Source organism: Amaranthus tricolor, chromosome 12 (genome assembly GCF_026212465.1).
Source record: "Amaranthus tricolor cultivar Red isolate AtriRed21 chromosome 12, ASM2621246v1, whole genome shotgun sequence".
Classification (NCBI taxonomy): domain Eukaryota; kingdom Viridiplantae; phylum Streptophyta; class Magnoliopsida; order Caryophyllales; family Amaranthaceae; genus Amaranthus; species Amaranthus tricolor.
Window position 1 is genome coordinate 1,252,364 of NC_080058.1, and position 12,813 is coordinate 1,265,176.

At 28.6% G+C, this 12,813-nt stretch overlaps 1 protein-coding gene across 1 annotated transcript; it reads right to left on the reverse strand.

The window, feature by feature from the left end:
• Positions 1-4,362: 4,362 nt before the first annotated feature.
• Positions 4,363-5,556, reverse strand: LOC130797129 (uncharacterized). Its single transcript, XM_057659611.1, has one exon. The coding sequence runs from the start codon at positions 5,554-5,556 to the stop codon at positions 4,363-4,365; it is 1,194 nt and encodes a 397-aa protein (XP_057515594.1).
• Between the last annotated feature and the right edge of the window lie 7,257 nt (positions 5,557-12,813).

A 12,813-nucleotide genomic window follows, 5' to 3' on the forward strand; every position in this document is an offset into this window, starting at 1 on the left:
TCATATAAAAAATTTTAAAAGATAGATAGTAAATGAATAAAAATAGCCACCAGATAACACAATTTATGTTATTGCAATAATTTGTAATTTTTTCTCTTCACATAAGGACTCAACACAAAACATATTTGTAGAGTTCATAACTTTATTAATGAATGCTTCTATATCATGAATTACGTAGTTTATTTTTTGTCTTTTTAATTTTTTCAAACTTAACAATATTCAATTATTTTATTATTTTTGGTAAAAAAGATGGACGAAATATGTTTATGAGATGAAGAAAAAGAGAAGCAAAGTTTATAGATGAAATTATAAAAAATAAAATGTAAATATTGCTAAAAATAATATAATAAAATAAAAAAATCAACTATCATAAAAATTATAGCGAAATCAAAGACTCATAGACATGTATCAAGTAGACTAATATTTTCTGATCTCCATCTCAGTGAAGTGTCTAATTCAGATATCAAGTAGACTTTTACTTCCTCCTTTTTAGTGCAGGTGTCTAATTTCTTTATTAAGGTCAATACATAATAAATTTTTTATTTATCTATTTAAATAATATTTGTGAATGCTTTCGGTTACTTTGAACACCATAAAATTCCTCTTAATTCCTATGCACGAACTTATATTTTATAGAGTTTGTGAAAAATAAAGATAACACTCATGTCGAGATGAAGTATATATCATGTCCATCATACATTTACATGAGTAGATGGCATGATGAAGTTAACACGAGCAGCATGGGCGTTGACTCGTTATGTGCTACATCTTCTGTCCCATCAAATGTATTTATACTTTCTCCGTTCAAACTTATTTTATATATTACGGTTAGTGTGCAAGACAAAATATAATTAAGTAGAATTTTGTTGAATCGTTTAATCGCATGTTTTCAGTATATTAACTTTTTGTATCTTTTTTCAAGTATAATTTAGTATATAAATAATCAAAATAACTTATTGAATCATCTAAAAAAACTCATTGAATTGTATAAAATGTTAATTATTACTCCCTCCTATTCATCTTAAGTGTCCCATTTACTTTATGCACTCTATCCAATGCACTTATTCAATCCTTAATAAATCGAGTTATGTATAATTAAAAATTATAAAAAGTTGATATTAATAATCTTTACATCAAAACGAATCAAATAAGATCCCACATAACTATGTTTTAACTTATAGATTAATAATAAAATGCAATTTAAGAGTGATAAATGAACAGTGTCTCAAAAGTAAATGGGACACCTAAGTTGAATAGGAAGGAGTATTACAAATATAATGTAACAAAGGAACTAATTTATAAGTATTTGGTTGAGAAATCATATTGTGAGATAACCAAAGAAATAAGTGGACGACATGAAATTATATGTTAAATATATAGATGAAAAAAAATAAATTATAATAAAAATAAAAATAGAACAGAAACTAAAAAGTAAAGTGAAATGAATTTTGTGCTACGGATATAAAGACTGTTGGAGCGTGATTTGGATATTTGAATGCAGAGCTTCACGTCATAGAATTAAGAGTATACACTTTACAGGAGTCTGAGGATTACTTTTTCAATTAATCCAGCGTGACAATGGAATTTGCCAACTACCCCATGCGCAAATATTTTCAATCATGCTCCTTCCTCTTACCAATACTTTGACCAATCTATTATCTTCTGATTTCGTGTCAAAAAATCAATTTTAATAAAAATTGAAGTTGATGATTAAAGTTCATTTAGAATAATATGTCATATATATATTATGCTTTTTCATTTGAGAATTCTTTGAAATAAAAAATGTAAATAGATGTAGCACTTGTCCCCCTTAAAATGACGCTAAATATTTCATTTGAAATAATGAGGGGTGAATGAGATTCGCACTTCTGACCTTTATCATGTTGGATTCTGATTTCATATCACGGAATCAATTCAACCAAAAGCTAAAACTGATGGTTAAAGCTTATAAATCGGTCAATTTACATTAGTAAGCTAGGATAGACTTTTAATGGGCTCACTAATCTTAAATTGAAATAGGAGTATAAGTATTGCATACCAAAATATGATGAGCTACTTTTGTGAGAGACCGTGATCTCGGTGAAATCACGATCTCATATAAGGAGTTCATATGCTCAAAATTTGTATTAGTTACATTATTCAATTTATGTATAAGAGCATCCACGGTGAGACCGTTAAATACACGATAGAGATAAAAATTAAATCAAACTATCTAAGCTTATCAGCAACATTTTAGTCGCCCTTGTTTTTTTTATAGAAAAGTTGAATTAGGTATGGTGAGGCCAAAAAATAGATTGTTAATATAATACTTCTACGAACTAATAAAATTAGGTGGTAATAAATAACGGTAATGAGAATGAAAAATTAGTGTAATTTTGGTTGAAAAAACTTTTGGCTACTTTGATGGTCGTCATGTTTGTCCAACTTCAATTATCTCATTTTCTTCATAAAATTCATTCCAATGCATTACCATTGGGAGAGATGGTATTAAGTGCTAATGGAAATTTGTAAACAAAAAAACTTTTTTGTGATCAAAATTTCATTACCATGGAAATAAAACGGAACTTTTAATTAAGTTGTACACTCATTCTTATTACCACCATTCAATACCATTAACCAAACGGGCCATTACTAAATTTGACCTAACTCATTGCCATTGGATATAACAATTTAACTCTTTTAACAAATCAAACAAAATTCAATCTTTTTAAATAAACTAGAACACAAGCTAATTAGTGTATAAGTATAAGTGTTTAAAGAACCAACTAATTCGAATACAACATATTTTTGTTTCTTTGAATTTTGTCAACGTGAAAGTTTAAAAAGAAATAAAGGACAGCTACCAAGCTATGCCTAAAATGTAACAAACATAGAAACCTATTCAACTTATTTACTTGCTATATATTTAAGTTGTGTTTAATAAATAAATTTTTTGCCTTTTTATCTTTTGACTTGTTAGTCCATTAGCCAATTAATTTATTACTATTTTCTTTATAAATAATTATGAGTAGTTTTTTTTATTAAATTTTAGATTGTTGATTCTTTTATTTTTTAATAAACAATCTACTTCAAATTTTCACTAAATATTTATCCGTACTATAGAATCTTGAGATTGCAACATAACGCAATTCTATGTACGAACATTTGAGAAAAAATATTGCAATTTAAATACGAAAAAGAAGAGTATCTATACATAACAGTCGACTTAAATAACTAACTTATACAATTATTTTATTATAAATAAAAAGACCGATACTACTAGATCTATTTGCATAACCGAATTAACTAAACTAATCAACAACCAATTGTCAAACATAATTCCAATAGAAATGTTTTCATTTGCTTCTTTAAAAAATAATCTTTCAAATAATAACGGCGCCACCTCAATTCCTGCCCCACCGTAACAACATGTCTGATTCCCTTATGCAACAAAATACTTCCTCGTTTAGTATTTTGGTATGTTTATATACTCTTGTATTATTTATATTTTTGGAATAATACATTATTACTTTATTTTAATTTTATCCTCTTAATCTAATTTTCTTTATTTATTATCAATATTCACTAATTCTCTTTGATAAACGAAGTAGTAATAATTAATGTGGAAATACTTACTCTATTTCAGGTTAGTACATATATTGAAACTGATTGATTGTAAATAAAGTATTATTAATTTAAGGTAAGCAAAATATTATAGTTATTTTTAACTAATGATAAAAGTGTAAGAGTTATTAAAACACTTCAATGAAATAAGAATTACACATAGTAAATAAGATAATTTATAAGTTATCTTATGATCGACATACTTCTTCAGCTTCATTATATTATATTTGACTTATATTCAATCTAGTGTATTATTTTCATTATTTATATATTGAATTATACACATGTACAAATAATAAAATGTCGATATTATGAAAATATATGATTAGACGATTCAAATAAGATTCTACTATATTTTTCCTACACATTAGCAACAATATATAAAATAAGCCTAAATGATAAATATTACTAATAACTGTAATGTAGCAAATATTTTAAAAGTGGAAGAATTATAGAAGTATATATAGTTATGTAAGTAGTAAGTATTTTGAAACGGATGAAATCGAAACTTTAGGCAGGTAGAATAAAGGGCACAAAACAAACAAATTCAGAAACTGAAATAGAAGAATAACACAAATCCCCATTTCATTGTCGGTGTAAAATTAGCATTTTCTTAATCTACAAAATAAATAAAGTCACAGAATCTCATTTTTTGTCTACCAAATTTAAAAAACTAAAAATCAAGTAAAAAAAAATTATTAAAAAAAAAATACTCCTATGAATTATATATTTTTATGTATATAGAAAAAAAAATTCTTATTATAAATTGAAATCACGATGATCATCAAATTTATCAGAATCAGTCTGATTATTTTGATGCTTAGAAAACCATTTCCAAACCTTATAACTCTTTCTGCATTTCCTCAAATCTCTATCCCCAACACTACTTATTCTACAAGATCTTCCGCCGCCATCGTTATACATTTGATGCTCAAACCCATTATCTCCTCTATACCCAAATTCTCTTGTCGATAACCCGAATCGATTTCTTTTCATGGCCGCCAGATTTGGTGGGTTTGTATTAAAATCTGGTATTGATGATGATGATGATGACATATCAGGTAATTTCAAATCTATATAAGCTTGATCATCACTATGAACAAATTCTGTTTCCCTTGATGAGAAAATATTGTTGTTGATTTTGTTTGGGTGGATGAAATTTGATGTATCAGAACAATATTCAAAATTACTAAATCTTGCTTCAGATTCACTAAAACAACTGATTTTTGCTGAATCTAAAACAAAATTTCCAGTACTTACACTTGATGCTCTTGCTGCTGATGAAGAAACTGGAAAATTGTTCATCATTCCATAATTTTGATCTTCATTACTATCATAAAATCCTCTGAAACTTGTTCTTGAATTATTGTTATGATTATGATCAAACCCAGAATTATTTTCTTCATTGATTTGATTTTGATTGTGTTTGTTATGATCTTTTTTCTTTCTAAATAACTTACCAATCTTCCAAAACTTATTCCCAGAAGATGATGATGATGATTCTGAAGGTCTGGATGGTGCAGTATGAGCAACACTATAGCTTCTTTGAAAATGGGTATTATCAAATTCATCAAAATTAGATGATCTAGGTCCCATTCTTGATCTAGAATTATAGATCTGATCAGAACCCTTTTGATGATGATCATTTTCAAGCAAAACAGAGATTCTTCCAGAAACATCATCAGTATTATTATTATTATTATCAGTGAAGTTTCTAGAACAAGAACAAGACCCATAAGAAGAAATCCTCTGTTCACCACAATCTGGGCAAACTAATTGAGATAATTTATCATTCAAACAATAAGCACAAATCCCACCAGTAGAAGAAGATGAAGATGAAGCTGGGTGTTTCCTGCATGGAAATTCTGGAAAATAATTATCACCAAAGTAATTTTCACCATTGTCAATATAATTATTCTCTGATCTTAGTAGTTTTCCTCTATGATCTTTCATGGGTTTTTTTTTGGTTTTTTTGAATTGGATTGGATTATGAATGAATGAATGAAAGTGAAAAGAAAATGGGGAAGAACAGAAATAAATATATTGAAAGGGTAAGTAAGAATAATGAATGGGAAAATAGCATGCTTTGCTATAATTTTGAGAAAGTAAGAAAAAGAAAAAGGGGAATTGAAGAAGAAGAATAAAAGGAAAAGGATGATGTCTTGTTGACACTCTCTGATCATCTTTAGCAGCATGGACCATTGTCTCATGTTCATGTATTCCTCTTTTTGCCCTTCTTTTTCCACGCATGCCTACTATGCCTTTTCTTTTCTTTATTATTTATACTATACAACTACTACTTCTTTACGTAACTAAGTGACGCGACCTCAAAACAAGACGTTCATATCCTAAAAATGTGTATTATTGGACTATTTAACTTATGTATAAGGCGCATTCTTATGATGGCACCGTCTCATATAAAAATTTGTGTTTTTGTTTTCATAAACTCTTAAATAGAACAGTCTCATGGAACACTGTTTCTATTAGATTGATCCATGTACTTAGAGAGATATATTTAGTGTATTAAAGTGATTAGTTTTAGAGAAATATGCTATTTATATAAACACGTCTCATGGTGAAACGATCTCATACAAAATAATCGACTTGTTTTTTATTTTTTATACTTTCTTTGTTGAATTACAGTGAGACGATCTCTTTCGGAACAAAAGAAGTAAGTTTTAGTATCTTACAAGTATTATTTATGCAAGTTTTCAATTACAAGATAATATTTTTTTTGGTATATGTAGGATGACGGAAGAGAATGCTAGCTAGGGATACATATGAGTAGGGGTGTTTAATTTGGGGGCCCTCATTTTGAGCTTTTATTCAATTTGGTTTTAAAAGGACTTTGTAAGGATAGGGTCAAAACTAGGCCGGGTCAAAAACAAACTATATTATAATTAAAATGAAGCAGACTATAAAAGGGCTTAATAAGGGCCGAAAATAAATCTTTGTAAATAGCATAATTAATGTATAATTTATAAGTGACAATGTCAATGGAATTATTAATACTTTTTCAATTTGTTTATTATAAATGATAGTTTAATTATTATAAATTGATAAATGAAAATAAAATAATTTTTAGTAGTAAAAATGGATCGGATTTGAGCCCATTTTAATTATAAACGGTCCTTATCTGACCGAGCTCATATTTATTTAAGCCCGCTTATCCGGTCCATTGAACACCCTTGAATAGTGACATTGAGAATTGAATTTGTGTTGATGATAAAATAACTCATTTATATTTTCTCTAAAATAATATTAGAATTGTTCAAAATTTAAAATTTTTCTAAAATAATATTAGTGGGTTTTAGCTTTGCTTTTTATCAGTGTAAGACGAATATATTATGATTTATGATTATTAACTGCTTTAATGGGTTGAATATTTTGCAAGTGTTTTACGTCAACACAAATTCTTTGTGGGAAATAATTTATTTGAAAGACTATTTTTAATTGGGCAGGTTTATTATATATATTTTTTAAAATATTGTAAGTAGACTTTAAGAATAATTAAGTAGACATTTAAGATACTTTAAAATATTGTAAGTAGGCTTTAAGAATAATTAAGTAGACATTTAAGATATTAAAAGTAGACATTAATAATACGATAAGTAAGCAATAAGGATAATGTAAGTAGGCATTAAGAATATGATAAGTAGACATTAATTTTTAATGGGTTGCACCTAAGATATGTCTATTATAGAAACGATCTCTCAAGAGACTAGCGGGTGAGCGAGTATAGAGTCTTTTAGAAGACTTGGCTTTAATGAAGGATGAGTTAAAACTCATGAAAGACTCTTCAAGTAATTCACTACAAAAGGACGCTAAAATAGCGATGATAAAGACAGGTCGTTGCTAAATAACATTAGCGACGATTCGACCATGAGCTTTTTGTTTCAAGCTATTTGCATTGATGCTAAAAGAAAACACTCATCAAGCTAGTTGTTGCCTATTGTGGCGACCGCATATATTCATCGTCATCTCGTCGCCAATCTAGACAATCATAAGATCCTCGCCACATCATCGCCAAATGGCGATTGCCCCGACCCCTCGTTGGATTGTAGCCAATTAATTTTTTTCTTTTGTCCTATGATGATTTGTCAACTCATCGTGTAATAATATAAAATGAATGTTGTTTAGTCAACCACTGAGCTTTAAGCCTTTAATGGATTCATTGATATTAGTTATGTTTATTAATTCTACATGATATCATTTTGTTTTGGTGAAGCGTGAGTAGTGGTAACATTTTTTTAATTTTTTTACACACAGTAGTATCAAGTTTTTAATTTTATAAATTTTATAGCAAAATCGGTAAAAAACATGTAATTTCCATTAACTTTTTTGATATTATTTTAATAATTTAATTTTTTTGTGTTTAATGGTATTAATTTTCTTTTAAAAAAGAAAATATGCAAACCTCCTTCAACAACTCAGCCCATGTGAACCTTTCTGTACCACATCACCACCCTACCCAACCGCACACATCAGCAACCCACCGGCCCTCACCACCATAGCACACCAACACTTGATCTTCAATTTCTACTGTCCCTCATGTTCACTAATCAAATTCGAATTTGGTCAATTTCACTTTGACTCATTTGTTTTCGGTTATAATTCAAGGTTTTTTTTTTAAACACGGTTACAATTAAAGTTTATAGTCAATATTTTGGGATGAAAATGCAATTACTTGCTTGATTCCTTAAAATAGAAATGAAATGATAATACAACATATCCAGTAAATGGAAGTCTACATCAGCAAAAATGTTGTCCCAAATTTGGAGTCCAAGAGTTATAGAGTAATTCTATAACTGATCAGAATGTGTTAGTGAACATGAGAGACAGTACGAAAGAGACCAAGTGTTGTAGAGTAATTCTATAACTTATGTTTTGGGAAATCAATAATAAATGGAATATGAATAATAAATCGAAAAGGAAATGCGGGCTGTTCAAGAAAATCCGACCCGCTTGAACCGTTCCATCGATCCGCTGACTCGCATTTTAATTGACGGGTCAATTTCCAAAAAAGTTACAGTTCGTCTTGTATAAGATTCTTATGGTGAGACCGTCTCATACAAGAATTTGGGAAAAAGCTAATATGTTACGTGGATACCCGATCCGTCTTAATCGGGTCAAATCATGGGCCATAAAATAAATTAAATTGGATACCCAACCGACCCGTTACATTAGAAGAAATTTTATGAAAAAGTGTTTGTTGATTCTACTGTGGCTGTCTGACTATTTTAGATCAAGTAATAATTAATTACTAATTACTAATTACTAATAAATTATTAGTAATAAGTATAAGAAAGAAAAATATAATCAGTAACTCATTCTTCTTCCTCCCTCATTTTTCATGTTCTTCTTCCAAACCAGAAAGAGAAAAAATAGTGAGTACTGCTCTCGCCATATTTTTCTGGCATTCTCTCTCAAAGAAACCATGGAACACCCTTAGAAATACCTTACAATGAATAAGAAATAGGGTTATCAATAACAAAAGGTTTAAAGATTCAAAACCTTTTAACTTTTGTTATTTTGTTTAAAATATTTACATTAAAAAAAAACTTTGGAAATATTGTGCGTAATTAATTTTAATAAGTTACTTTTTTTTTTAAAAATATATATAATTTTTTCATTCTCATTTTAATATTTTATTAATATTTATAATTTCACGTTTTTATACCATTTTGGTCCACACTTTTTACCATCTTTATTTCAATATTTTCTAATATTGGGTGTGATTCTCTAGTTCTGTTCAAACCCACATAGCTCATAATTCCCTAATTTTAGCCCTAAAATAGTAATATTGAACCATTTTAAAATAAAAAATATTTTCTATAAAAACAAAAAATTATTATATATTTTATTTGGAAAAAAATCTAATATCTAATAATAGAAAAAAACGTTACTTTGAAATTAAATTAAATTAGTGAGAGAGATTTAGTTAAAAAAAGTCATAATCTCTCTACTCTCTAAATTATTATATATTTTATTTGGAAAATTAAAAAAATCTAATAATAGAAAAAAAAAAAAACATTAAGTTACAAATTAAATTAATAATTAATAAAAGAGACTTAGTCAAATATATAAGTCATAATTAACTCTCTTCTCTCTAAATTATTATATATTTTATTTGGGAAAAAAAAAATCTAATAATAGAAAAAAACGTTACTTACAAATTAATTTTTTTTTTTTGAAAAAAATTCTCTCCAGTTACTTTATTCATGATTATATTACAACTTATATATATTAAATTCATCATATTTTACGCCCTTTCCCTTGCCCATTAGACCCCTTTTATACTACTATTCTTTTATTTTTATATTATCACAAGGGCTTTATTAGCATAGCCAACGGTAAACCTTTCTTAATCTTGGGTTTTTATTGAAAATTCCTATTTCTTGATTCATTATATACGTAAATTATACAATATTAATTGTATTTTGTTATTTGGAATGTATGTTAAATTTAACAAATGACTTAATATTATTGTTATTACATAGAATGACATTCGGTAGGAACGGGAAAAGAAAACAGAAACAAAGAACTTAATTTAAAGTGACTCGATCGGGAACGATTAGGTACGATGATAATAAATATTTGGGCTTGGGCTTAAGGGTTTTGGGGGTGGGTTAAGGGTTGCTTGATTATAAATAGGGGGAGTATTGATGTCCCCCTCCCAAACGGCTAGACTTTCTCTCTCTTCCTCTTTCTGGTTTGCGCCATTGTAGTCCATCCCTTCTGTGGCTACTGTTTGTCCTTCCCCTTTGCACCAGTCACCTCCTTTACCTGATTCGCTAAATGAACCACCACAGTAAGTACATCAGAGTTTTCTCCGGTCATCTTCTTCTTGGCTTTTCTGAAAGGTTTTGTTTCTTGTGGCCAAGCCCGATCCAATCTCTGATGGATTTGTTCCCAGTGATGAGACGCCGTTCATAATCCTCCGACGTGCTGTTTCCCGTATGATTGTAGCATAGGCCGTGTCCACCATCGGTAAGGGTTCACTGTTGAGAATTTCTCTCCTTTCTTTGTCAAGACTATCATGAATCCCAGTGAGGAATTGGTAAAGTCTCTGTCTCTGTATGTATCTATTGTACTCTGTTATGTCCTTTGAGCATGTCATTGGGTTTGGCATTCTCCGGTCAATCTCTTTCCACAGCATGTTAAGTTTACCATAGTAAACTTCTATAGTGTCATTATCTTGTTTCATCGTCGCTGCTTTGGAACTGAGATCAAAGATCTGAAGTTCATCCTTTCCACATCCCAAAAGGCTTTCGAATTCCTAGCCATAGACTTTGTGCTGTCGTATAGTCCAGAAACTGATTGACAATCTCTCCATCTATATTCTCAATAATCCATGATATGACCATGGCATCTCTTTGTTCCCACTGAACGTAATTGGGGTCTGATGGGGGTGGAGGGACGCAGTGATGTGGCTGAGCCGCCCTCGACCTCCAATGGCTACGTGCATTAATTTGCACCATTTTGTGTAATTGTGATATGTGAGTTTCTCTGAAATTTTGATAGAGGTTGGGTTTTTTGTTTGGTTATTTGTTTTGTTGAGTTTTTGAAACATCTGAAACATCTGTTCCAACTGTTCCATGGACATTGGGGTATTTTGTGTTTGTTCTTCTGAAAAATCGGCTATTTGCAGGTAAGATACAGTAGATGATGAGCCTTCCCGGATCTAAACCCTAAGGCTCTGATACCGTGAAGATTTGAAGATACTGGAATTTTTGTTCTATGAAAATTACAATTGTTATATATTCATTATGGAGTAACTCCTTCTTTATATATATACATAGACACTATTCTATTTTAGGAAACTAACAATATTAGTTATTATTTATGAAGGTAACTGTCTAATATACTCTATAACTGAATGATAAAAGTCTTCGTTCCAATAGTTGCTAATCACATTGCATTATAGTCTATTAATGAAGTTTTGACCTAAATTTCCAAGTAGATCTATTTTTAGCTATAAAAAAGCAAAATATATGAAAAATAAAAAATTAAATTTCTACTGATCTCCAATAAAGAAACCATAAACTTGAAATCCAACTATTAATCAAGAAAAATATCATCAACAATAAGATAAAAGGAAAATTACAATTTCTTTTATATTTTTTATGATCACATGATAGACGGAAAAGAAGATTGATATTTGCTTCAACGGTAATATAAAAGACTCAATTTTTAACGGTAAATATTTTTTAATCTTGGATTTTTATTGGTAATCCTGTTTTTTTGATTCATTATATGTAGTATATACAATATTGCATTTTGTTATTTGGAATGCATGCTAAATTTTACAAAGGGTTAATATCTAACTTAATTATGTATATTATTTTACTTATTACTAGCTTAATATCTAAATGTATGATGAATAATAAAAATAAATAGGAAAATTGTAAATAATAATCTCAACTATTGCTTATGGATCCACTCAAAATATTCTTATTTATTATTTAATCATACATCTACAAATTTTCAATGAATGAGCAGAGAGTGTTATTTACAAATTTTCTAAATAAATATAGTAGGAAAGGAAAATTTTATCGTATAACGAATAAGAAATAGAAAGAGTGATACAAATTGTATGATCATCCCTTTTTCAATGTTTTAGGTTATTATTGGACTTAAATAATAATTTTTTTACTTTATTTATATGTATGATGAATAATAAAAATAAAATATGTTACAAAAGCGAATTCCAATGTAATGAATAAAAAATAATGTGATACTAAATTGGGGGATGAAATGAATTGTTATATATCAAATTGGCTGAGGCAGCTTGCATATCCACGAGAAAAGTAAAAATAAGTCGAATATAAATATAAAAAGAGAAATTTAAAAAGAAAAAAACAGATAATATAATAACAAATTAATGATAATATGAATTAGTTTACTAAGTCCATATATAAGGCATATCTCACAGTGAAATTGTCGTAATCATGATCTGCATACAATAATTTGTGTTGGGATAATAGAGTCACTATTAGATTGCATATTCAGTTGTAACGATCATATAGGATCTCAAATTGAATATCCTACTCTTTCAAGTGTTGATAATAATATATTTTGTAAAAAAAAAATTGATCAAAGTAGGACAACATGATCATAAGCCTCATCAAGTTAATTTCTTACCTAGAATACATTACATTTTCATTGCTATTCTCAATGTTTTCGGATAACGTTTTATTGTTTCAACAT

What these genes read in the sequence shown, in the direction of transcription:
- LOC130797129 (XM_057659611.1), bottom strand. Translation starts at nt 5,556, where the DNA reads ATGAAAGATCATAGAGGAAAACTACTAAGATCAGAGAATAATTATATT.